The 27,621-nt window shown below is 42.0% G+C and overlaps 1 protein-coding gene across 1 annotated transcript; it reads left to right on the top strand.

Moving 5' to 3' along the window:
• Positions 1-6,227: 6,227 nt before the first annotated feature.
• On the top strand, positions 6,228-26,497 carry tead4 (TEA domain transcription factor 4). The gene is made up of 11 exons (XM_030771532.1): positions 6,228-6,259; positions 14,408-14,472; positions 15,660-15,710; positions 19,960-20,094; positions 20,208-20,251; positions 20,650-20,711; positions 20,851-20,981; positions 21,415-21,588; positions 24,778-24,918; positions 25,446-25,598; positions 26,384-26,497. Exons 1-11 carry the CDS (start codon positions 6,253-6,255, stop codon positions 26,495-26,497), a joined length of 1,077 nt encoding a protein of 358 aa, XP_030627392.1. The 5' UTR covers positions 6,228-6,252.
• Positions 26,498-27,621: the final 1,124 nt, after the last annotated feature.

Raw genomic sequence — 27,621 nt, 5'->3', positions numbered from 1 at the left:
AGCAGCAGCAACAACAACAACAACAACAACAATACTACGTTTCTGTGTTACACTGTCTTTCTTTTCAGAGACGTAATTCCGACAACTGTTTAACGTAGTTTAAATTTGTAGTTGTGAGAATTCGCATGTCTCAGAGTCAGTCTTTAGTGTAGTTACCACTTTATTATCTTTCTTTTTAATCTGAGTGTTACCATGTTTACGACGTAATTTTTCCCCGTCTTTTTCCACATCAACACAACATTGTCATATTGTCGTTTTTTCGTCGTTTATTGAGTGGCTGCAAAGTTTCAGAATTTCAGGGGATTTGTCTGAGTTTTCTGGTTGTATATGATTGTCTTAGTGGTTTTGACAACTTGACATCCTGCATTGCTCTAAAATCTGTCAGTGTAATAAGCGTGTCAGTAAACGTGTGTTTAAACTGACCAGAATATTATACTGTGGTGCTGACAAGTTTCAGAGGTCACTATTTTTGTGCCGGCTTCGAGGAGCGAGCACTGTGCGTGTAGCCTGGCCGCAGGGGGGCTGCCTGTAGGAGAGAATATTCCACTGGGGCAACAGGTGGAATAAGGCTAGGGTACACAGAGGCAGAGAACAAAAACACACCTGTTAGGGCACTTTCTCGGGCTGTGACAACGAGAGGGCTTTTGTGCCCCCCCATCTCTCTCTCTCTCTCTCTCTCTCTCTCTCTCTCGCTCTCTCTCTCTCTCTCTCTCTCAGAAGTTTTAGTCCGTGTTTTTTTTTATACACCAAGTATGTCTTTCATTGTACTGCATATGCATATCCCGCACCTGCCCTCTCCCGAAAAGAGAAAGCGTACGTTACCTCAGTAGCTACGATTTTGTGGCAATGCATCATAATTCGCTCAGCATGATCAGGTTTACAGGTTCGGTTACAGACAATAGCATTTTTTTTTATGACTATTCCAAAAATATTTCTCCAATATAGCTACTAATCATAAATTTCTTTCAATAAGAATATTAATTTTTAAGGCATATAAAAGTAAATGTAATACAGTATTTTTAATAATTGTACGTTTATAATGAATATAATTATTCTCTTAATTCAAAATAAATCTACTTATCACTTTGATGTCAGATATAATTATGAGATATTGTTATTATCTTTATGTGTTATGAATTGAAAATGGATAAAAAGGAATTTTAAAAAAAGTTCCATCAAGAAAAGTAAAGGAAGAGGCTGTTAAATTTTGAGCGTTTACGAGTAAATACCTTGTATGCTACAGCTGCCTTCAAGCAATTGACCCGCATTATGTATTTCTGCCTTAGAATGTTCTGGAATAGATCTCACACTGTTTTTCCGATGGGTTGTGTCAGTGCTTGTCAAAAGCTGGATGTCAACAGATACGTGTCCGTCCTGAGAGTTCTGACAGACCCAGCATGCTCTGCTGTCAGCATGTGTTTGAGTGTGTGTCTACCTGACCATATGCCAATCTCTTAGACAACCCAACACTCATTTCAACCATGGTCAAGAGTCTGAGGGCCTCGTATTCAATTAAAATTGACTTTGAGAATTGAAAATTTTGAATTAGGAGAGATCAGATGTACTTAAAAACTCTCAGATAGTTAGGAAATATAAAACTAAAATTTCTGAAATAATTGAAGTGTGTAATGTTTTGATTCATAGTGCAAACACATTGTTTTAATTTTTTAGCAGTTTTAAGGTGATAATAAACAGCCAAAATTCAAAATTCCATAAGAGCGCTGCAGTTTTATACTGAAGGAATATATTGCATTAGTTTTTAAGCAGACCTTTTGTCTGCCGTGTCGCCATGGTAACTCCCCTCTGCCCTCCTCAGAGTCTTGCTGGTACGACCCAGATCTCTCTCAATGCATACAGTTAACACTAGAGGGGTCACGTTGAGTTACGAGCAAACTTCTGACTGTTAAATGAGGGTTTTAGGAGAACTCATAAATATATGTGTGTAAGTCCTATAGTTTGAAAGATTGAAAATAAAAGCAAATGTAAGGTTGTTTGTGTGACAGACGATGCCATGAAAACGTACAGGGGAACAAAAAAATGTTTACTTGCTTTCACATCTTGACTCCTAACACAGTCCTTCCAGGAAAGCTTCAGAAATCCCACCTCCTCAACAGTCCAGTTTACAGACTGAGTGCACATATCAGGGGCACTTCAATCTGGTACTGAGGAATTATTGGCGCTTCTAAATCACTTTTATGGACTAGATTTTTTTTTTTTTAGCTTTAACTCCCATTCTTGATGGAGAGGAAGATTGTGCCCACTCCTACTAGAGTAGTATCTAATTTTAACACTGAGCAGTACGCTGATGGTGAATGTTGTTTGACTTGCAGGAGTGAGAGCATTAATAAATAAATAGGAGTAGAAATGGGACTGCTATATGTACTGTGCTTTGACTGGAATTGTTTGGGAAACTCTAACCTATGTTGAAAGTGATTCAATTGAAAATAAAAGTCTCTATTTAAGAAAGGTAACTCCTGTTACTTTGTAAGCTTTAGTTATAGTGATTTGTTGGATTTTGGCTCTCATTTTGTACAGGATTGAATAATTCTCTGACTCAGGCATTTACATTCATTTTGAATTGGAACTGAACATTACATTAGACTGAGAAAAAAAATGGCATGACAATAACATTAATGAGGATTTATGTGACTGTGAAGAGACTTTTAGACAATAGCCTAAAAATTAGTGCTAATATGTAATGGCGATGGTAATGTTTTGTAATTTTTTTGTCTTTAGAATCTCAGAACTGCACTTTTTTTTTTTTGCCCTGACTCAGGACTAACACAACTCAGCTAAACAACCAGTCACCAACACCTTGATTAGTTTGTACAAGAAAGGCACTGAATTCTGTTTTATTGACCCCTAGAACTGGAACTGGGCAGCGATCTTCTCATGACCCTTCTGATCGCTGTCATATCAGAACAGTGCAGAACACAGTAAGAACACAAGAGCTTTAAGAATAACACAAATCCCACGCCACACAAATATGCTTCTTTGTCCACATGCCATTTTCCACTGAGTGGCCTGAACATGGGCTCTTGGTATGTTTCCGAGCTTTACATTCCAGGGCCGATTAAGGTGGATTGTGTCCAGTTGAGTGCCTTGCCTCCGTGGCCCTCCCCTGCACCCCTACCCACAGCAAGCCCCAGGATGTACACCCCGCAGACACACACACACACACACACACACACACACACATACAGCAAATTCAGCATGTGAAGGCAAGTAAATCCTCACAGCTGCTGTTTCATGGGGCGAGGCCATGAGGAATAATTCATGTTTATGTGTGTTTGTGTGTGTGTGTGTCTGTGTGTGTGTGTCTGTCTGTCTGTCTGTGATGAGAATGTGTGTGTTCCTTTTTGTGTGTGTGTGTGTGTGTCTGTGATGAGAATATGTGTGTGTGTGTGTGTGTGTGTGGACTCATGGCCACTATGTTAAGTCTTATCCTTGAGGCTGTGTGTATACACATGGATTCATATAAGTGAATGTGCTCATATTTTATTTGTGTCATTCATTGACGTGTGTGTGTGTTTGTGTGTGTGTGTGTGTGTGTGTGGATGTGAATATGCCTGTACTGACCACAGCACCAGCTGGTCGGATTAGTCCCCATCAGTCGGGCTGGTGTAAGGGGTCTGTGGTGATGGTTGGTGGGGAGGGTGTGCTACTTAAGAGCTTAGGTCAATTAACCTTCCTGGGCACTTTCACCAAGGCAGTTCCACTTTAATGGTTTACCCTGTCATCCACTCAAAATTGCCACCACCGGGCTAAAACAACGGGCCTAATTCAATTAAAATGCTATTTAAGTGCTATGTTGGGCGTTTTTTCCCTACATAGTACATTAGTGTCACGGTTCTTTAAAGCACATACTGCATACCTCTTTGGACTTTTTCTTGGTCCAACCTGTTTTATGCCCTGTACTAGATTTGAAACTGATGGAAACGGGAATTCCCATTGAACATGCTTTGCGGGTAAGGACGAGACTTCATATAGGTCATAGAAAATATTAATCTGTTTGCACTGGAAGAACTAGGACAAAATGGTCAAAGCACTTTGTCAGACAGTGCAAAGAATTTGCGTTTCATTTCGCATCATTCTTTTGGAGTGGGTTTAACAAGTGATGAATGTAAATTGTGCTAGATTGGAGGAATGCTTTATTTCATTTGTATTCCACTTACTTTCCTCTTTATTTCAATCACATTACTTACAGCATATGCCAGTCTCACCGTGGGATGTGAATTGAATATGTGTATCTGTGGCCTGTTTTATGGTATCCATAAACTACTTCACCATACTCTTGACAAGCCTGTCCAATTGGTATAACTGTGAATGTGTGACATAAGAACCCCTGATCCTCGACTACTGAATGGACCCTTTGTGTGGTGTGTGGGAGTGTGCGCGCATTTGTGTGTGCATTTATGTGTGCATGTCTGTGTTTTGTGGGTGATTATATTCTTGAGTCTCTGTGTTTTTTTCTGGCTTATGTGTAGCCTAGATATTATACAAACATCACTACTGAAGTACACATCTGAATGTCACGTATGCATTATGGAGAATATTTTGGAGTTTGTGTGCGTGCGTGTGTGCGTGCGTGCGTGTGTGCGTGCGTGCGTGCGTGTGTGTGTGTGTGTATGTGCGTGTATGTGTGTGTGTGTAACTGGAGAGCACTGGTTACAGGAAGTGGCCATTGGAACCGTTGGGGGCTCAGAGGAAAGAGAGTGGAGTGAGTCTGAGTCACACAGACACAGACATGACGCACTGTTACTCACCAGGCCTCCTCTTCCCTCACACATCCACACTCTACGACTCCTTTCCCCTTCTGCCTTTAAAGGACACATGTGCACACACACACACACACACGCACATACACACACACACGCACGTGCACACACACACACACATACACACATCCACACTCTACAACTCCTTTCCCCTTCTGCCTTTAAAGGACACATGTACGCACACACACACACACACACTCACACACACACACACACACGCGCGCATGCACACACACACAATCCCTCCTTTTCCCTACTGTTCCTCTCACCTCTCTACACTACAGTCAGAGTAGAATAGCTGAACAGTGCTATGGTGCCCAGCCTCAGTCACAAACTATAATATTTGAATTAGTAGATGTTCTTCAACTCTGTTGGCAAAGTCAAGATGCAGTTAATCTTTAAACTCACTTGCCAGAGCTAAAAGTAGTCCATCTCTAGTCTAGCGGACTTATTTTTGCCTGATTCATAGTCTTGCCATGGCATGGTTTTAAATCCTGTCCTTATCAATGTCTGTTATCTGTGTACTGTGAACCGGATGCTATCTGGTCATTACCATAAGCTACAGGGAGACTGTGAGTATGCGGGGATGGTATAATGTGAGTGGTTGAACCGTAGTGGTGAGGGCATCTCTTTAGTCCAGCTTGTTTGTGAAGCATTAGTAATGGTGTTAAAACGTCTTATCACTCTGCGGTTTCTGGATCTTAAGTTTTCATCTGGCCGATCAACAGACAGCTGAAAATAAACCACATCAACGTCACATTAATCTTTCATAGAGCAACTTTAGCATTGGTATGCGGGTCTAACGCTTTGGATGTCTCATTTCGTGTTTTGTCTAGTCTGTTTACATGGTTACTCTTGTCTTCTTCCGAAAGGTGCCACGTCATTTGTTTCGCTGTCCTGGACAGTCTTGATTTCTCATCTAATATAATTTTTTCAAGTTGGATTAGAGACTCTCTCGATTGATGTGACCTTTTAGCCTGACGCAACCCTAACCCTTATTCATGTGATCACTAGACAGAGATGATGTAACAGTGTCTAGAGGAGTCCCCTGTCTTGTCTTGCCTGATGGGTAACCTGACCTCACTTTGGCCTTGTTTCCTCAGGATTGGACAGCTGTCTCCTTGGGTCCCACTGGTGGAGCTTCGTTACCCCCCCAAACCTCTTCCCCTCCACCAATCCTTCCATCATCCCGGCCCCCCCCCCCCCCCCCCCCCCCACGACCCCACCCCGAGGACCCGTGTTACTGTTCCCGGCCAGTGAGGTTGTTCCATAGCCCCCCACCACGTCTGCGGAGTGGGTGTCGGCCCCCTCACCGGGGGGCACCAGCGAGGAGCTGAGTGAGCCGCTGGATAAGCCACTTGAGAATGACGCAGAGGGCGTGTGGAGCCCTGACATCGAGCAGAGCTTCCAGGAGGCATTGGCCATCTACCCACCATGCGGACGCCGCAAAATCATCCTGTCTGATGAGGGCAAGATGTACGGTACGCCTCTCCGTCCTGAGTCATCTCTTGTGCTCTGTTTTTATTCAATTCAGATCAACTGGATTCAGTTCGGTTCAGTTCAGTTTCGGTTCAATGTTTCTGAGCTGAGATCAGTTCAGTTCAATATGAAGTTCAATATCAGACTGCTTTTCAGTGCCTATTTAACTAACAGAGAGTTCTCAAGCCGAGACAGACCCATAAAGAGTGCGCCTGTACAATCATTCATACATACATTCATATCCTATTACAAATAGGTCCAGAAATGTACACTCTCTTATACACCCATGCGTTGGCACGCACACTCACACACACACACACACAAACACATACACACACAAATGACCAAGGGCAGTGAGCAATGGATGACTTAATGTGCTATTACAGAGTATTATCACTCAATCCAAAAACAAAATTCACATTTGCAGACTTAAACGTTTTCTTTATTGGATGGTCACAGATGAAAAGACTTGTTGCATGCAAGTTTTGTCCAAAGCACCCATATCAAGCTTGGATTTAAAGTTAGTGTTAGGGTTTCTTTGTAGAAACCAACATGTTTCATTGTGAAAAGTTATCGCTCATAAGAATTGGAACACAGAGCTACACCTGAAACTGGTCAGCACAGCATAGCCTGCTTCAAATGTGGCATAAAACAATGCGAGGTCTTCCTTTTAGGTCTAATAATAGCTACACAGTCCCTTACAAACAGATCACAGCAATGGTGTGTGTATCCTTTACTATAAATGTCCAGCTGTCTGCTTCGGGACTGCCAATAGACGGTCAATAAGAGATGAGTTGCTGATTGGCTGAGCGGTTTGTTAATAGATGTCTAATGGAAACTTGGGGGCTGGCATTGGGTGTGAGAATGATTGGACGGCTATCAGACAGGATCTGTCATCATGAAGTGAACTAGCTATTAGCTGTGCCCCTGCCCCTGCCCCTGCCCCCCTCCCAACCAGCTCTTAAAACCCTTATAAAGCCTGTCTTAATGGTAACGAAGGGGTGGGGGCAGGTGCCACATTCTGGTGGGGGTGGGGGTGAGGGGGTGGCAGATTGGAGGGGTGACACTGAGGTGCCCCTTCATCCCTCGGTGCTGAGGGGTGGTTAAGCTGCGGGGATGGTGTGTGTGTGTGTGCACGCGTGTGTGTGTGTGTGCGTGTGTGTGTGCATGTGTGCGTGCGTACGTGTGCGTGTGTGTGTGCGTGCGTGTGTGTGTGCGTGCGTGTGTGTGTGCGTGCGTGTGTGAGGTGGGGTCAGAGGGTTGGGGGGAGGGGGGGCATTGGAGGGTAGTGCCGTGGCTTGTCAGGAATGGAATGCATACGCCCGATGCCCGAAGTTCAAGGCAGCCCTGCTGTAACCCTAGACCAGAATAGACGTTTACCCTTTGAGCACCCGTGATTTGGGTAGGGTGGGAGGGTGAAGCTGTACAGTAGGGAGAGAGGGGCAAATAAACACCCAGACAGCAGCATAGTGTTGGGTACCGCTGACCTGCTCTTTGGCCCTTTCCCCACTTTATGTCTTTATGTATGTTGTCCATTCTGGTCCGTTCTGAGTCATTCTAATGACTGAGCTGCAATGCGCCCGCTATTTTCTTCCATCTCTCCAACTGTTTGGCCCCGTGTTTGTCCATCCGTTCTCTCGTCAGTCAGTTGTTTGTCTTGCCTTTCAGTTCACCTCCAGCTGCTCTTTGTACTGAACCCTTTTCCCCTGTGACCTTAGAAAGATTTACAACAGAAGGACAGAGAAAGAGAAAGAGTGAGAAAAAGATTGAGAGAGAAAGACAGAGAGATAAGAGACAGACAGACAGAGGGAGAGAGAGAGAGAGAGAGAAGGCAGGGGGGGCCTGCACAGCTCCCCATTCCACCTTTGTCTGTTAACATTGAGGTCACGGCCTGTGTGGTACAGTTCATTTCTCGTCACTCACTTCAGCACTCGTAACAACACAAACAAAAGTCACAGAATAATATATATATATATATATATATATATATATATATATATATATACACAGTATATGCAAGATAACTGCACCAATTCTAATGTATTTATATATTATTCATAATCTTCAGAACCTTGAAAGAAACTTGAATTTAGGATCTTCTGGTATTATCTGCAAAAATTCCCACACACTGGGGCAGCCCATGTTTAAATGACAGATACCATGTACATACAGACACCGTCTTCATTTAATTTAAAAGGCAATGTGAGCTTCCTTGCAAAGTCTTCCTTGAGTCCGATGTAAATTCTTGAGAGGAGAAAAATGTTTCGGTCCTGTATCCCTCAGACATTCATGGCATTTTTCCCACAATATTTTACATAGTCGTGGCAATCATGCCTTTCACTCATTTGACTGATTGGCCCAGTTATTATGAACGTGCCATGCAAATCGTTGCGTTTTTTTGTGCTGTGGTCTGAAAATTCAATGGACATTGCCAAGAAAAACATTTCTTGGCTTCCATGCCTCATTCGCCATAACACGCTCACACTTTGCATTCCTCTTACCCGTAAAATTACACACAACCACTGACAGGAAATACATTTACCATGGCTTAACAGTTTACAATCTCGATAAGCACTGAAACGAATGACTCATTCTCCAGTTGTCAGAAGCTTGCTGTAGACAAAGAAATTTTGAAATGGAATTTTCTGGAAGTAGTTTTAAAAAGTCAAAACCGGCCTCACAACCTTAAACTCTTAGGAGGCTAGAGTGAATTGTTCTCCAAGTGTATCTGACCGGTGAACTCCGGGCGACTATCGTATTAACACTCTGGATTACAATAATGAAACACCGTTCGGCAGCTGTTTCAATATGATCAAATAAGATAACAGCTACACTCTAGTGGAAAGTTGGCACATTCGTTGGATGCCAAAACACTTATGATGTTCTGATGTAATCTGTGATAAGAAGAGCTTGTTTTAAGAACTTTTTCTTTTGCTACTCAATCAGTTTGGGGAATCAACCGAGAGACTGCTAATTAATTGACTGAATTCTGCATTAAATTGCTGATAAATCAGTTGATAAACAGAAAATATGAACACACAGATGGTCATTGGTTTGTCAGATTTGAGAGGCGTAGAGAGAGAGCATGAGAGAGGAGACTGGAAAAAGCAGCTCAACCCTCACTAACGTCCTAACTTTAACAGTCAAGTGTAAGGTTTGCTTATGTCTGAACATAGGCCTTGAGGAAACTTTTAATAAAGCCATTTGCCTTCTGCTGTGACAGCTTTTTTGCAGTTGCTCGAGAGGGTGTACTGTGTGTGCAGCTTAAGGGAGTTGCTGGCTAGCTCCACCTGCGTGTGGACACCGGAGAAGTGCACTTGAGCCTCTCCATGGGACTGCTGTCCCGAGTTTCACAGGTGGATTTTGGTGCCCTCTGCCATAGGTCTTGTCACCATGGTAACCTTAGCTTTCAGTCTGACCTTCAAAACCAGCACATGATCTCAAGGCTAGACTTCGAGGGAGAGGGACAAGTTTTTTTTTTTCGTTTTTTTTTTTCTCCTTGCACTCAAATAGAAGCCCCCCTAGGGTATATCTCACTTATTTACCGTCTGACTGTCTGGCAAGGGTCTGTGGACATGTTCTTCTAGCACAAATGATGGTTGATATGTATGTGTGAAAGCATGATCGCAAATTACACAGCCCCATTATACTGCCTGTACTGTCAATGCTAAATGCTATCATAGCCTGTTACATCAAATAGCACCGGTTACCATTTAGCCCAAGTGTCACAGGCTTGATGTTTAAAAAAAAAAAAAAAAAAAAAATTCATTGCAATGTTTCATAGCATATGCTGGTCGTGTTGAACTTTGCACACTTTACTAAATATGTCAAATGTTAAGTGGCCATTGTAACCTGAAGAGTAAAACTTGAGCAAGGAAACTGGAGTGATAGGGAAATGTTTGAGGCAGTCGCAGGAATTTGGCACTCAGTGCAGTGTTGACATGCCTTATGAGGTTCTATATTGTTGTTCTCTGTGCTGTTCTACTCTTCACAGAATTTTGATATTAGGCCTATGTGTAGTCTTATCTTGACTCTGCTGTAGTGGGTTTGCCTGCTGTACTACACACTGTTTACTGCAGTGTCCTGCTGTGATTCTGCCCGTTGTGGTGAGCTCAGCATCGAAGGAGAGGAGAACTAAACAGACCCAGGGCTTGTTCAGAGCCATTACTCTGTGTCAGAGGGGAAATCACACATGGCCACTAGATTCTTGCACCCTAAATGTGCCCTTTGTATTCTCGACCGTGAGTTCTCATCCATGGTGCAGGCCATATGGCCAGCAGATGTGCTCTAAATCTCTATCTCTCTTTCACTCTTTTTCTTTAACCTTTCTCCCTCTTTTTTCCTGATTGACCCATGACCAAAGATTACATGTTCAACAAAATGAAAGTGTAGAATAAGCAACAGCCCCCTTTTTTTCTTTTTTTTTACTGATTAGATGCTCTTATTTTGGAGAATATGAACTGATGTGAGTCATGGTGTGTTTGATGGTGAGTTTTAATGAGAGATCGTTACGGTTCATGTTTGTTGCCTGTTCTACAAGTATAGTCAGATAGCACAAGGAGCCGGTTGTGTGTGTGTCTGTGTGTGTGTGTGTGTGTGTGTGTGTGTGCATGTGCACGTGTGTGTGTGTGTGTGCGTGCATGTGTTTATGTGTTTCTGGGAGAAGGGGAGCAGTTGTGAGGCTGTTTATGTGTCTTTGCACCCTTTCAACCTTTCTACCCCTCCCTCTCTTTAAAGCAGATGCAGAACCCAGCAAACTCAGTCCACTGGAATGAAAGGAATGTGCAGGGGAGGAGAGCGAGAGAAAGAGAGAGAAAGAAGGGGAGAGAGTCTATGGACCAGAACAAGTGTTTGGTTGGTGGGGTTGGGGAGGGGGGGGTCAGATTTATGAGAGACAAGGCCTGGAGGGCAGACTGCACCTTCGCGTGACACTATCACTGCCCGTTAAGACCTCTCTCTGACCCTAGGGGGGTGGATGGCAAGGGGGTTTGTTGAGGGCTCTCAGGTGGCCGTGGCCATGCACTGGCCGGGAATAACTGCTTCGTTTGGATCTCTCCCAGTGGACATCATGACCTCATGATGGTGTGACTATTCCTCACATTGTTTGCCTTGTTTGTCTTCCTGCCTTCCTTTTCTCTTTCTTTCTCTCACACGCTCTTTTGTCTTTCTCTAAATCTGTGTAAAGAAATCTGCTTCGTCTTACCTCTCTCTATCCCATGTTTTTTTCCCCCGCTTTACTTATTACTCTTTGTATCAATCCATTTCTCTCCTTTCATCACTCTTTCTCTCTTTCCCATCTCTAGTCACGCTCTTCCGTGTGAAAATTGTCCACCTTATGTGACTGTTATATCTGTGGTAAGACACAGGTTATAAACACATAGAGGAGACCTTTAGCAGATCATTACTCGACTTAGCTGACTGCTAACAAACAGATGAGTTTGACTTTCAATGCTCTCTTGTGTTGGGATGTTACCGTGTGCTTGTGCTTTTTAGTGATTTTGACTCTGACTCATCAGAACAGGTCAAATGATTATCAGGAATCTTCTTTAGCTTCATTGTGTAGAATGCTTAGGCAAGGGACCAGACGGGCATGTGTCCAGTCATACAGGAGACAGTGAACTCCCTGTTTTGATTTGAACAGAGACGGCCAGAGATGTCAACAGCTTTTAAACAGTTAAGAAAAGGTTAAACTGTACTAAACAAAAGTGCACAAAAGGCCAGCCAGCCATAAAAAGATCAAGAAATCTTGAAAGAGGTAAAAAAAATTTTTTTTTCAGAGACTTTTTTTTTTTTTTCAAATCACCCCAAGGAGGTACTTTTCAGCTTTTCTGAGAAGACAATATTGTGTGTTACTTTATCTGTCTGATATTCTGTTGCTTATGTTGCCTGTTTGTCTGTGTTATATTGTCTTATTCTGTTTCTATGTTAGGTTGTCCATTTGCTAGGCTGTCTCCTTTCAGGTTTACTTTAAAGAATCTCTGATGTTCCTTTAAAAAAAAAAAAATCAGAGTCCTCAGACACACCACATATTCGGACAATTTTATAAATCTTAGGGGATTAAAATAATTTGTTTTGCAAGTTTTCAAATGATCGTCAAGCAAGACTACCCACCGACAAATACCGAACGCTCGAGTAGGTTCGAGCCCTGGAAATAAGACGACATTTCATTTAAAAAGAGTTAAAAGACTGGACTGGTTGAGGAATGGAATACAAATGAGTCCTAAAAAGACAGACACAATCAACTGCTTTCCTCGGGACAATTTATATTGGAGTCACCTTTATATTGGAGTTACCTCTTCGCAATACACAACATGGACCGATACCTTTTCATTTTTTCTGGTGCAGCCAATCTGTTTTTAAATATTCAACATCAGAGTTTGCATATTTCAGGGCTTCTTAAACTGTTATTGACCATGTTTTTCTTCTGTTGTTGTTGTTGTTGTTGTTGTCAGAGATTGATTCCTGGAAACTAATGTCTTGACAACTATCATCTAGCAGAACCTAACACGTCACGGCAAAAACTTTGGAGAAGTCTTGTTTGGCATACCGGACAGAATATGATCAATTTTATAGCCTGGCCGGGCTCCCTCTGCTAGTCCTCACTGCTCAGATGACCTTTCTCCACATCACCTTCCCTTAACCCCCAACTGTTCTCCCTCACGCCTCTCCCTGCTGCCCAGTAAAGAAAAAAAACAACTTTCGAGGACACTCCTTCCTCCCCAGGACCGGTTCACTGTGCCAGGATCAGTTCTGTGGTTCCTCTCTAGAGTGGACATTAGGGCTGCTTTTGGGATGTTAGAGAACTGTGTTTAAGAGGTGGTTGAGGGTTTGTGCTCTGGCTGAGGGAATGGGTGGGGGTGTAGGTGGGGGTGGATGGAGGTGGTGAGAGGCCACATGACCAACTTCACAAGGCCCTCCTGGCATGTAATAGGACCCCTGCTGGAGGAACAAGCCAAAGATTTATTGCAAGAGTAAAGGCATACTCTATAAACATTGACATATATGCCAGCTGCCAGTCGGCCTTTCTGCTCCCTTCATTTCTCTACACGGATCGCTGTGTGTCTGCCTGTCTCTCTCTCCCTTAGTCTTTCCTTTTGAGCTCTCTCTGGTTCTCAAGATCATATGGTGAAACCCATTCACCTGCCTCAACCAATGTGACCTGTCTGTCAAGCACATTCACACAGACACACGCACGTACACACATACACACGCGCACAGTGACACCAATACACACACACTAATCACGAATAAACAAACAGGAATAGCAATGACTTGGAGTTCGAGCTATATTTATGCCCTTTACATGCACATAAAGGACATAATTAATTGAAGCATATTTTGATGCCAATGTTTATATATACAAGCAGTACACAGGTTGAGTATCCCTTATTTGACATGCCCGGGACCAGAGGTGTTTCGGATTTGGGATTTTTTCAGATTATGGAATACAGTATTTGAATATACTTAATGAGATATCTTTGGCGCCAACAGAGCGTCAGAGCCCGACATGGGCAAGTGAGGTCAGGTGTAGAATTTTCCACTTGTGGCGTCATGTAGGCGCTCAGAAAGATTCGGATTTTGGAGCATTTTGAATTTTGGAATTAGGGATGCTCAACCTGTTATTGTAAAAATAAAAAGAGACACATTCCCTAAGTCCTCTGTTATGTGTAAAACTGACGCATTGACATATGCTGTGTGTTTACCTAGAAAGACATTTTTGTGCAGACGTGTGCAGACACACACACACACACACACACACACAGACAATCATATATATATTAATATGTTACGACATGCTTTAACTAGTACAAGCTCTCTCCCAATGATACCAGCTCACTCATGAAAAATTGCACTCTCCCAAACCACTCCCTCTGGATGATGGCCAGTTTAGGTAGCTGCCAGCATCACTATATCCTTTCTTGTAACATTGTAATTCCTCTACCTGAGTATGTACCATTCAGTATACACAACCTTTTACTTGTCATTGGTATATTTCTACCATAGGACTTCCATTCACATCATGTCCCATGTTATGGACTGCACAACTCAGATGGCCTGAGTGGTATGATATATGACTGAATGTTGTTGGGGAAAACCAAAATCGTTGGACTCTATGGACTCTAATTTGTTGATTTATTTTTAAAATACAGGACGGAATGAGCTGATAGCACGATACATCAAGCTCCGAACGGGGAAGACGCGAACAAGAAAGCAGGTAAGAGAGTCCGTTATCCTGTCCCTTCTTTGTAAGACAGGCCTCCTTTACACATTAGTGCAGTACCTGTTGATCGTGGTGTGTACTAAAGAATGAAACTTTGAGGATGTCTGCAAAGAAAACTTTTAGCACTGAAACTTGATTGATGAGTAAATAGACATCTATGTATCACAATTTTTAAAATAGTTTTGGGGGGAAAAAACATTTTTTTGTTCTGTTTTGTTAACCTCTTACTCTCAAGAAGCAGAGAAAAAAAATTGTCCTTCAGATGGAACATTTTGATAGTGGGGAAATTCTCCAGACCTTGATGCCCCCCTCGCCTACACTGAAAGTGGGTTTGGTGGCGAGATTTATGGCCTTTGGGAACGACACACAGATGCTGTAGAGATCGAGTGTCGGTGTGGCTCTTCACCACCTCACGTAGCTTGCTTATTAGAGGGAACAAGCAGTCTCTCTGGGCAAGGATGTTATGGGTTAGGGCGTGGGGGGTGGCGGGGCACATCAGTGACTGGGTGTGGAATTTTAAATTCGATAGCCCGCCCCCCTTCTCACCACAGTGTTCAATATGTACACTCTTATCCTTTCCCCATCTCTTTCATGGGATCTAAGGCCTGTTATCGGAGAAGAGAATGACAGAAGAGAAGAGACAGGGCTGCCTGGAATGTTGGCAGTTTTAATGTCAGCATGGGACATGAGACTGAGAGAGTGAAAGAGTGACATCTGTCACTCACTGATAACTCAGAAGTAAAGGTTCTCTTTCCTCAGAATGAGTTTACAAGAGTTTTAAACAGACTGCTGAACACAGAAGATAAGTATAAGAATCAGCTATCTGTCTGGAAAAGAAAATGTGTAAACTTGTATTTTTTTTGTCATAATTTCATGCAAACTGTTCATGTAAACAACTATTAATAACATTTATAATGCATATCCCAGTCACTGAAATGGCTTTTGGGAAGTATCCCCCCCCCCCCCCCCCCCCCCCCGAAGGAGCAAAACTATCCCCTTCTTGTGTTAATCCCAATTTGTTTCTTGTTATTTACAGTTCAGTGCTTTACTACTGCTGTTAGGGTTTGGCTTAACTGAAAATGTTTCCTTTAAAGAGTACAAATACGCGTAGCTTTCATAATAGGGAGTAAACAAGATCTAAACATTTTGCTCTTGTAAACTGCAAACGTCTTGCCCCACAGGTGTCCAGTCACATCCAGGTGCTTGCACGGCGGAAGGCCAGGGAGATTCAGGTGAAGCTGAAGGTAGCTGCAATTTTTTTCTATCTGCATAGCACTTTTCAAAACAAAGTCTGCAGTGTCCCCATGTTAGCCTCACGCTTTTGTCTGAAAACCTGAGGGATGAAACTGGGAAAGTTTAATCATATGTGGGTACAGCAACCAAAGTTGCTGAAAGATACACAGACTAAACTGAAGCAAATATTTTGAAGCAAGAGTTTAGGAATTTAAAAGCAACAAAAGCAGAAATTGTGATAGAAGCGTAAACAATGGAAAAACACTCCCAGAGATCTTGCGCTTTAATGGGATTCAACAGTCACACTGACCATTAATTATCAGCTAAAAGAATTTAACTATTCTTTGAGCCGCAGTGTTACAGATTGGGCCTTTAAATTATGATTAGTATCTAGAAATATATATTTTTTAAAAAGAGGTCCTATTCAGAACTACTTGGGTGAGTTGGGATTTTACATGCGCTGTGTCCGAAATCACTCGCTACTCACTATGTAGTGCTGCTCACTATATAGTGAGTTCACCATTTTGCAGTTCTGTCCAAATGTGTAGTGAGGATTGTTATGCCCTATATAGTACACCCAAAGTATCCCACAATGCATTATGAAAAGTAGGGTACAACCGATGCACCCTACGTCGATTGATTTAGACCATCATGCATTATGGCCTGTCTCTTTACAGACCAGTCAGATGCAGATGTTGTGGCATTTGTTTTTGCGACAGATAATAATTGCAAATATCTGGCACATAATTATGTAGCAGCGTAACATCCAAATAGTGTCCGAAATCTATCAACAGCTGTCTGCCCTTATCTCCTAGTGAGGGCTCTATGTACCAAACACTATATAGTGAGTAGGGAGTAGTGAATGAGTGAATGATTTCAGCAATGGTCTGTGTATTGAGAAATGGAAAGAGCTGTGCTGATTCAGTGTAAAAAATATAAATATAAAAATATATAAAAATATAAACTAAAATGTTTATAATCTGGCCAACTGTTTTTTTTTGAGATAGTTCTTGGAAAAGAGTGTTATAAGTTGTCCAGTTGCTCTTCATTATTGCTTTAATCAAAGGAGGAGTGAGCGTGAGTGATCCAGCTGGTATTTGCTATTTGTTTTTGTAAATTCAGCTTCCTGTTATAGGTTGTTTGCTGAAAGCCAATAGAACTAGTTGTATTCCAGCTACAGGCCGAATCATACCAAGAGACAAGTCTGTGATGTTTTTCTATCACTGAGTTATGCTAGACAGAGTGAATTGTCTGTTCTCTTGTGTGGAAATGTATACAGTCTTTGGTTTGACCTCTATGTGCCTAAAAGTAGCGCTTTTGTTAGTAACTAAATAATTTTAGAAGATAAACAGCAAAAATATCTACAGTAGCTTGATTAGGGTAAAAGAGCATAACCTGTTTTTGCCCAGTAAGAAGCAATGATTTTTTTTAAACGTTCAATATGAAATTTCCAGTGCCTTGTAGTGCCTCTGACTCAAGTCAGTGAAGTGTTCTGAATGGAGGCTAAGGTCAAGCTCCTCAAGTTTCCAGTTTTTGTGCCCTGCCCTGTCTTTCATCGTGCAGAGGTCACACGACAAAGCTAACTCGCTGTTTGTTGCCTTGGCTGTTCGCCATCAGTGCCCAGCTGCCAAGGCCCAGCACTGGTCACAGGACATTCACTGACAGGGCTTTTAAATATGTCTTTCTTGTAACTGAGAACACTGCCAGATGCTCCCGCCATATTTCAGTTATGCCCTAGTGTTGGCCGATTTCGAGGCGAAGAATGTGTTGGCTGGTCATGCTTCAAGGACATGCTTCACTGACATGACCTAGGATAACTCTACTTCATCAAGTATTTTTGATTATACCCATAAAGATATTTCCAGAAGGTAGGTAGAAGGGTAGGTAGGACGTAAGCAAAATCCTTTACCTACTTGTTGTTTTTGTCCTGCAGTGGCACAAACTGGAAAGGTTTCGTGTTCCCAAGTTAGAGCTCTATGCTGCTACTTTGACTTCCTGAAGAGATATAGCTGGGTTGTCAGCACTGGTTATACTGTGCCAGGACTATAAACCTCACTTCACCCACCCAAGGGTCCACTGACAAGAGGACAGCTCTTCCTTTCATTCCATTTAAAGTGACCTAAGCCAAGTCACAGGCTCAAAATTAGCCATGTCCATTTCAACTGCTCATGTTGTTTATCATGCTTGCTCAGTTGTCCAGTGATTTTCTGTTTGAGTGGCTTTCCTTATGCGCTGTACTATAGGGTACGTAGTTTTCCTGTTCTGTTCTGTGGTGCTTAAATGTTTGTACCTTTGTCACAGTCAAACTGCAGTTGTTGTTCTGTCAATAACCATGGGTTACTCCAACCCATTGATTGTTTAGGACTTAAAGACAACTGATTCTTACAAAACAGATAAAATCCATAGACATCTCACAGACACCTCCAGCAGGCAGGTTCAACCATCAGTAAAACTGTCAAGAAATGATAGCATCCAGTTAAGGCACTGTTTTACAGTGCTGAGGGTGCATCCTACTTTTGGGTTTCACGCTTCAAATCCCAGCCATACCACTCTTGATGACATAGGGTCGAGGGAAACCCGACTGGCTGTGTTCCCTTGGGCAGATGTGTTGGCCAGGATGACTTTCCCTCTCTCTGGTTGCTCACTGACAGTCAGATGCCTGTGTGGTTTTAGGTATTATTGCATAAATAACGGTCTCCACCAAACACTTAAGGCACCTCAGAGATGCTACACAGCTCATAGTCTGAGAAGATGCAGTGACTGGTTTCACACAGGCTAGCTCTACTCACCTTGACCTACAAGACTTTAAGACTAGTTGGGAATTCCAAATATGAGAGAAATGCAAGTCAAAGCAATTCAAGTGAAGACCTGGAGGACCAAGAAGAATCTTTGATAAACTTTAAAGAGTAATTGTGAATTCCAAATACAGTAGAAAATGAAGTTAAAACCATTTACATAAAGACCCGGGGGACCAAGAAAAATCTTTGATAAACTTCACCACACAACAATAATTTGCATGGCCCAGTATTCCGAAGTAGACCACAAAAGTCATTGTCAAAAGGATGTGAAAGGAAGCGCACAAAAAAAGCGCTGAAGGCTGGTGAAATGAAAACTGTTCACCTTCAACCACAAATTAAACATTTGGAGATAATGCAGCAAAGCATTTGAATAAAATAACACCTTTCCAATTGCTAAACATGGGAAGATTATTCTTTGGGGTTAAGTGGCAACTATTGGAAAAGGAAATATTGTGCAGTTGGATTCAATATTGTGTGACTGGATTGGACTCAACTCGATATCGACAAATCCTAGAAACTAAAGTAAGTCAAGCAGCTTAAAATGAAAAGTGGTTGTATCTGAAACATACTGTATCACAAAATCAACCATGAAGGAAACAGCAGGAAAGACGGATAAGTGTTTTGGAATGTTCATCACAGCCCGTTATTGAAAATGTGTTTCTCAAACTTGCAACACATGCAAGTAGACCCCTAGCTAGACCCCTACCTAGATGGGTCCTAAAGTGGAAGCGTTTTCAAAGACAGGAACTGAAAGACTCAAAGATGACATCAGGATAAATTTGGTGGCTGTTATATGTTCCAAAGGAAGTATTTCAAAGTTCTAGGGGGCCTGACCTTTTGTACTTCTTTATTTTTCAAACATTTATTTTACCTTATTGTTCTGAAATTGAAAAAGGGTATGAACTAACAGTTTTGTGTTAAAATTTGTGCTAGGTAGAGGTCAGGTAAGCTTTTTTTTTACTCACAGGTTCAGTGAAAGATATCCTTTGGCCAGAAGTGCACATGTGTTTGTGTGTGTGTGTGTGTGTGTGTGTGTGTGTGTGTGTGTGTGCAGTTGTGTGTGCGCGCTCACATGTGCGTGTGCGTGTGAATGCATGCACCTGTGTATTTAAATGCCTTTTTTATATTGTTGTGTACTTATGAAGCCCAAATCTGAGTGAATGCACAGAACATGACAGTTTTACACATGACCGAGGATGAGGAGATGTGTCTCTTATTATTCTTACATTTGTATCGAATCCATAAACCTTGGCCTCAAAATACGCTTATATGCATGCGTATACATACAGATTTCACTCTGTTTGTTTGGTACTGACACAGAGTGCCATAATGTTATAGTCATGTTTTTATGTTTACCGTTCAGCCACCACATTGTGCCTGTTTTATGAATGGTGCTACACCACAGTAATGCTCTTGAATTCAGTTTTGCACTCTTGTTTTCTTTTGGTAGGACCAGGCTGCCAAAGACAAGGCCCTACAGAGTATGGCCACCATGTCCTCTGCCCAGATCATCTCCGCCACTGCATTTCAGAATAAAATGGCACTACAGGGGCTTTCACGGCCTGCTTACCCATCCGCCGGTGGTGTGAGTGCTTCTTCTCAGAGGAACCAGGCTCTTTAGTGCATATGAAGAGCTAACATCATAGAGGGTGCTTAATGGAGGATTCCTAACTCTTGTTGTTCTTTTTTTCCCAACAGTTTTGGCATGGCGCTCTTCCAGGACAGCCTGCTGGTCCGGAAGAGTAAGTTACTGCCTCATGTCTGAACGCTTGTTTGTTTATATCTGGACACTCTGTCCAGCCATCCGCATGAGAGAGCATGTCTGGGCTGGCTTGGAGTTTGGGAGCCAAATCTGAGAGGAAGCCAAATGGATAAACTCAATGGCCAAATTTGCCCAGCTGACACTGAGCTCCCCTAATATGGTTTTGAAATGATTATATAAATCTGAGTCATCAGCTGAGATGTAATATATAGCCCAATTAATGATGGTTACAGTAAGTAAAGCAAACCTTCCCAAGTGAATGATACAGATATGATAGTTCCCTATGATGAAAAGAATTGTAAAAAGCATTTAGTTGCTTAGAACCCACAACGATGAATGGATGAATTGTATTGTGTTTTTGTTTTGTGTCACCCACAGCATCAAGCCCTTTTCTCAACAGAACTACGCCATGCAAGCAACAGGTCCTCCTCCAATCACAGGTTAGTCCAACTGTAATACCTGTGAATCTATCATTGATATATCAATTCAGAAAAATCCATGAACTTGATAAAGTAAGGAATCAGGTGTTGTGAGCTCCACTGGCCCAAAATGTCTTCAACTCCCCTTTGTTTTACTTAGGCTATGAGAGCACGTCAGGTCTGTCCATGTCCCCCAGCGCACACCCTTGGCAGGGCCGCAGTATTGCCAGCTCCAAACTTCGCATGCTGGAGTTCTCTGCATTCCTGGAGCAGCCACAGGATCCAGATAATGTTAGCTTTTTTCACAATCCCACAACTGCACAATTACTCCACAGTTCCACAATTTTACATGCATCATTCCTCACCCAACCAGCATTTCACCACCCTTTAGCAACCTGAAAATGATTCCATCCCTGGTTCCTTTAACAGAACACTGTCTCAACCAAAATGGCAAAGACCTCTGTACATTCACCTACACAAAACTCCACCTCCTTTGGTCCTGTCCCTTCTGTTCTACTGACACCTTTTCTTATTGAGTTCAGTTTGCGACAAAATATCATGCATCCAAACTCGTCCCCTTCTCCACTTCACTTAAATCAGCTAGAGCCACTCACCTTGCTGCGAATATCTTGGCCATGGTTTCTTTAGAACCCAGAAATGTACAGCAAATCAGAGGTCACATGCTGAAGTCTCATGTAACTGTATATGTTGCACTTCTTTCCAGTTCAACAAACACCTATTTGTCCACATTGGTCAATCAAACCCCACATTCAGTGACCCGTACTTGGAGGCTGTGGACATTCGACAGATTTATGACAAGTTCCCAGAGAAGAAAGGTGGGCTGAAGGAGTTATTTGAGAAGGGACCAGCCAACGCCTTCTTCCTTGTCAAGTTCTGGGTGAGTGTCTGTCTAAATATTATTGTAGTTATGGTATGACACCACACAAACAATTGACAGGACAGGTTTTGACTTCAATTTTTCAGTCTACAGGTTTTCATGACTTTCATGACCAAATATGGGAGAACAAAACAGGACTTAAGCACTATAAGTAGAATCTAGCAAATTCCACTTTTAGTAAGAGAGAGTCCTAATTATAAAGCTTTAAATCCAGTGCTCAGTGTTTGATCCTGTCCTCTTTCATTCTTTTGGCATAAGGCCATGAGACTACACAGCAGGAAAAGAAAAAAAGACCGTAAGACTAGCATAAGGATGGAGAACTTTATGGGTCCTCTGGTTTGACCCACAATGTCCCTGCATTCCAAATGGTCCCTGTCTTTAGCGTTTTGAAATCTGAATGGTCTGAATGGAAGGTGAAATCAAATGGATTTCAGTTTTCTTTTGAGAAGAAATCCATCTGAACTGTTTGAGCTCATCAATTCCTTCCAGATTTGCATCTGAAAACAAATAGGAAAAGGAAATGTTGTAATTTTAGGATGCTGGTACAGTGCCAAAAATTCAATCAATAAAACATTGTATTGGAGAGCTTAACCACACACATCTTTTTACAATGTGAAGCTGTAGTTCAAACTCTGGTAGTCTACATTTTGGCTTATCAGGACAGTAAAAGCACAACTAGAAGACTGAAAAATAAAATACTCTTCCAAATTCTAAAACATTCTTTTAGTATCTTGTGGCCAAAAATGTGTGTTTGGCAATCTTTTTTTATTTATTTCTCACCACAATATATCCAGACAACACCCAACCCCTACCCCCAAACCAAATGAATCTGTATTATAATTGGTATAAAGTTAATTAAGTATAGTTGCTGTAAAGTGCTGTAAAGCTGGCTGACTGGATGTACATGGATAGCACAGATTAGAACAAGTGGTCCAGAGGGCACTGTGAGTGATGTGAGAGGGCCAAGGCCTTGAGCAGGAGCTGATCTTTCACAGGGGAAATCTGAGCTTGGGCACCTGTCCCCTTGCTATTACACCACCCTACACCACACGCATCCTCCTATTTATAGACCTTTCAACCCTGCATGGGGTTGGTTGGGGGGTGGAGGGGGGGTAGGGGGGGTAAAAATGAACTCCAAAGCTCAGTATTGTGTAGAACTTGACTGTCTGTGAAGTGGGAGCAAACCAATCTCCCACTTCACAGATATATCATATATAAGGCAACAGAAATGTATCTTGTAATGACTGTTGTCTTCAGCCCTTGTTTCTGCTTTTGTGTGACCTAACAAGACCTGAAAAATGAAAGAGATTTTTTCACTTCAGAAACTCATTGTCTCTTGCTACTTGTACACATAAACATAAATTGCAAGGTCCAAGTTGTGTTGCTCACTTCCCATTTGGTATTGAAGTTCCCCAGACAAGATCAGAATTTGCACCAAAAGGTTTTGAAACATGTGTGAATAACTATTATTGAACTGACACGCTTCTATTGAAGCAGATGTTCGAATGGTGATACTAGATGCAAGGATGAAAAGAATGAGGAGGGGCATAAAGTGGCTTAATAAAGAGATGGTATAAAAAAGGACAGACAAATTAAGAGAGATGGGGCAGGAAAACAGTTATGCACCATCGAAGACATGAAAAGATTCTATATATGGTCTACAGTGGATGATGAAAATAAGGCCCTTAATGTGTATCTCTCCGCATATCCACACACAGAGATACATGAGAATGTGCAAAGTGAACAACCCTAGCATGAATATGAAAAACTTGCCTCGAAACAACAATAGTACGTGCTGTTCAATGCAGTCGTAGCATAGGTCATGACTTGGGAGTCCTGAGGCAGATGTTGTCATGACAACCCTGACAAGCCCACTAGCCCTCCTCCAAAGCTATGGCATTCTAGATTGAATTTCCACATTGGCCATTGCCGCCTTCTCCGGTTGTGCCCTCTGGCCCTGTCGTAATGGATCGTCTTGCGCCTTTGAAGTGCCGGCAGAATCAGATTTTAGCCAGCCGTGCTAAATTGTTACACAGAGGCTGAGGATGGCGTAATGCAATTTGGAACGTTGCGGGATGTTGATTGTAATCAGATGAATTCCCTCGCAGGCCGTTAAAGTCGGGGGAGCGCAGGTTCAGAGGGGAAATGAAGACAAATGAGGGAATTACGTGTGCGAGGGATGAAGATGGAGGAGAGGTAGAGGAGGGGAGAAGGTGGCTGCAGTGACGCTTTAATTGCCCATTACGAAGCGGGGCACTTGGAGGGGAAAAGGTGAAGGCCTGGTAGCAGTCTACTTAGATAAGAGAGACAAGTCAATGTTTTCATCTGCCCAGAACCGTAGACATACCGAATAGGGCGGCCTCACCGCCATTTTTTGGTTAGTTTTTATGGTTTGAACTTCAGGTTTCGAGTCTTTGAAGCAATCTGAATATGAATGGCCCTCATGGGTAGTTAATGATACAGGAACAGAGAAAACTGGCCGCTGTGCTTTGTGCGAATTCAGGCTCTGGCTTTCTACCTGCTGAACAGGACCTGAACCGCCCCAGAGCCATTTGTCAGGCGAGCGGTGTCTCGAGATCGCTTATGTGGATTGGTGACCTAAACTAAATCAACACATCGCGTGTTGGAGGAAGAAGTTAGACTTGGTTGAGACTGTGCCATGTTCTCTGTTTAGCTGGCATGCCTCTCTAATGCCTCTGCACTCTTACACGAACCACACAGATGGTCAACAAATCTACGACTGGCTCCCTCATGTCTGAATCACCTGTTTCGGGACTTCAGATGGATGCAGACTCTCAATTCAGATATGGTTTAAGCTATTTCTTTGATGCGCTGACTTACTTAGTTCAAAGGGGTTTTTCTGAAGTTGAAATGATATATACTGCATGTTTGACTCTCTAAAGCTCTTCAGAAAATATGGACACCTTAATATGTCAAGCAGATTTTCATATTCATGATGTGTACCCAATTAAGGGGGTAGCTCTGAAAACACTAAACAACACAGATGACACCTAAAGATAAGCAATAATATCACATTTTATAGTTTGGATAAAATAAATTGAAATTGTAACAGTGCAACAGATGGTGATACCTAATGCTTATGTTTCTCCTCAATGAAACAGTTAAGCTCTGATCAGTTAAGGCAGTACTTGAACTGGCCAAAGCCTGAGAGACTGTTTTCCTTCACAGGCGGACTTGAGTATTAACCTCCAGGATGACAGCAGCTTTTTCTATGGTGTGTCTAGCCAATATGAAAGCTCAGACAACATGATCATCACCTCCTCCACCAAGGTCTGCTCCTTTGGCAAGCAGGTGGTAGAGAAAGTGGAGGTAAGAGTGGATGAGGAGGGAAAGAGAGCAAAAAATATCCATGTGTTGCATAAAATGTATCAGATGATGTCTCTACATCGCAGAATTTTCAGGTCGGTTTAATTGTATCCATTAATCTGGGTTTTAGCAGCATGTTTGAACAGAACAGTTCAGAAATATACAATACATATTTTATTCTCACTACAATTAGCAGTGAGATGTGATCATCAATAAACTACAATTGAATTACATGCTGATGTGGACACAAACACAGAAAGAAACACCGATCTAGCGATAAAAATGTAATCTCAAATTATATTTCACGTAGCTCCTCCATCGAGCACCGTTTGGTTCTATGACCAGTTTATCTTGAATATCCAGATTATATCAGGTTTAAATGTCATAGTCACGATACCACAATTCACCCGGGAATAAAATTACACAATGTTTTATGGGCCCATATTTCTGATGTTTCTTCAGTCTGATCTATTTTTGATGATGAATGAAGACGTAAGGGGCTTTGTTTATTTCTGTCCGTGTCCCGACAGACGGAGTATGCGCGGTTTGAAAACGGCCGCTATGTGTTCAGGATTCATCGCTCTCCTCTCTGCGAGTATATGATTAACTTCATCCACAAGCTCAAACACCTGCCTGAAAAATACATGATGAACAGCGTGCTGGAGAATTTCACCATTTTACAGGTGAGCGCATTCACTGTAGATTTAATGAGAATTAAAATGCCACAAAATACACCTTTTCAATATTCTATAAACGTTCTATCTTAAATGCCCATTTTGGAGGGATTCTCGATCCTCATTCAGCATTGTAATGCAAGTTAACGTGCAGCACTTGACCGCTTAATTTGGCTGGAGGAGAAAACGGAAATATGGCTGACAACAAAAACAGTCTGTCCTCGACAAGAACATTAAAACATTAGCGTCCAGAGTAGCGCCCATTGCCCACTTACTGAAACCAAAAACACAATACCCATATTGAGCCCACGCTCTGGACAAAGAGGCAGCATGGCATAAGAGCTCTACTCATGAGCGGGGGTGAGCTCTCAATGGCTTGATTTTGTCCACATTAACTCTGAGTCACATTCACAGACTAAGACAGAGGTGAGTTTGAAGGCAGGGCTTATATTGTCAACAGTATTTTACACAAAGACACTATTCTATTTGCGATTAGAAGCTGAGACGGTTTGAGAGGAATTTCCCGTTAGGTTGTAGGCATGCGGCGGAAAGCTAGCCGTGGTATACCCCATCTGATTTGACTTTTTGCGGATGATAACACATGGAAGGAATTCCACAAGGAAAGTATTACAAGAAAGGTTTGTCAATGCTGTAATTATTTATCTCATAAGTGTATCACTCGTCTAATATTAGCAGTTCAGATTTTAATATCACAGTGCTTGCCGTTTAGAGATGTACAAATCTGTTTCTCACCCTCTCTCTCACTCACATCACACCCTATCCCCTATCGACAGGTGGTGACGAATAGGGACACACTGGAGACCTTGCTCTGCATTGCTTATGTGTTTGAAGTGTCCACGAGTGAGCACGGCGCCCAACATCACATTTATCGGCTGGTCAAAGACTGAGAGTAGCACAGAGGCCTGAGCCTGACTGTACCACTACTACCATAGCTGCAACCATTAAAACCTCTTCTCAACCACCACCCACTGACTGCAATCACAGCCACTCTGCCCAAGCTAATGCTAACAGGGCTCATTTGAATTTGCAGTACTACTATTAGGAAGCACAAGGCGACAAGACTCTGGTTTCTGAAAGTTCCAGGTGGAGTGAATTTTGTGGCACTGCACGAGGAGGAAATGGATGGAAAAAAAAAAAAACTTTTGATGTGGTCGTTATAATAATTATTATTATTTTTTTTTTTACCACTGGAATCCAGGTGCAGGATGTTGCATGTGACATTTTTTTTTTTCATCTCATTTTACTAGAGAGTGTTTGTGTTTTCTTTTTACAAGATTATATGGATAGGAATGTGTTTGGTTGTCACATAGTGACAGAAGATACAAAGACTTTAATATCGAGGAACGGACAAATCTACCCATCAGGTTTTTTTTGGTCCAGATTTTCATTACACATGAATACCACTACACAAGAGGACAATTCCATCTCCCCGCACAACAGACAACATGAATGTTGGAAAGCAAGGAATTAAACAGCAATTAAGAGATTATACATTTATTCAACTTGTTTAATTTTCATGATACATACTATTTATCATTAGTAACACTGAAGGAAAATGAACATATACACTTCTCTCTATCTGTTAACTTGAACCAAATGAGATTCTCTTACAATTGAAGGAACCTGTGATGAGAATGCTGGATTATGTCCAAATGGGTCTGTAAAAAAAAAAAAAAAGAAAAAGAAAAGAAAAGAGTTGGTGGGTAATAAAAGAGCAAACTGTGTATGTCGTTCTTGAATACAGATTCCACTGCTTGATTTTGCCTTGTGTGCATTTCATTGAGGAGTCTGTAAAGAGAAATGTGCCAACAGCGTTTGTTAAAAGACACTAAATAAAATAGGTGTGTGCAGGTCTTGACATTTGTTATGTTCTTATTGCACTGTACTGTCTCATTGTTCACTGTTGTTTCAGAAACAAAAAAACGGATTAATAAAAATTGGTTGGGTATTTACAGATGACAGTAGGTATATAGGGAAAAAAACCATTCAAACATTAACGACCTGCTAACAG

Source organism: Chanos chanos, chromosome 4 (genome assembly GCF_902362185.1).
Source record: "Chanos chanos chromosome 4, fChaCha1.1, whole genome shotgun sequence".
NCBI lineage: Eukaryota > Metazoa > Chordata > Actinopteri > Gonorynchiformes > Chanidae > Chanos > Chanos chanos.
This window is presented reverse-complemented; position numbering and strand designations above follow the sequence as displayed.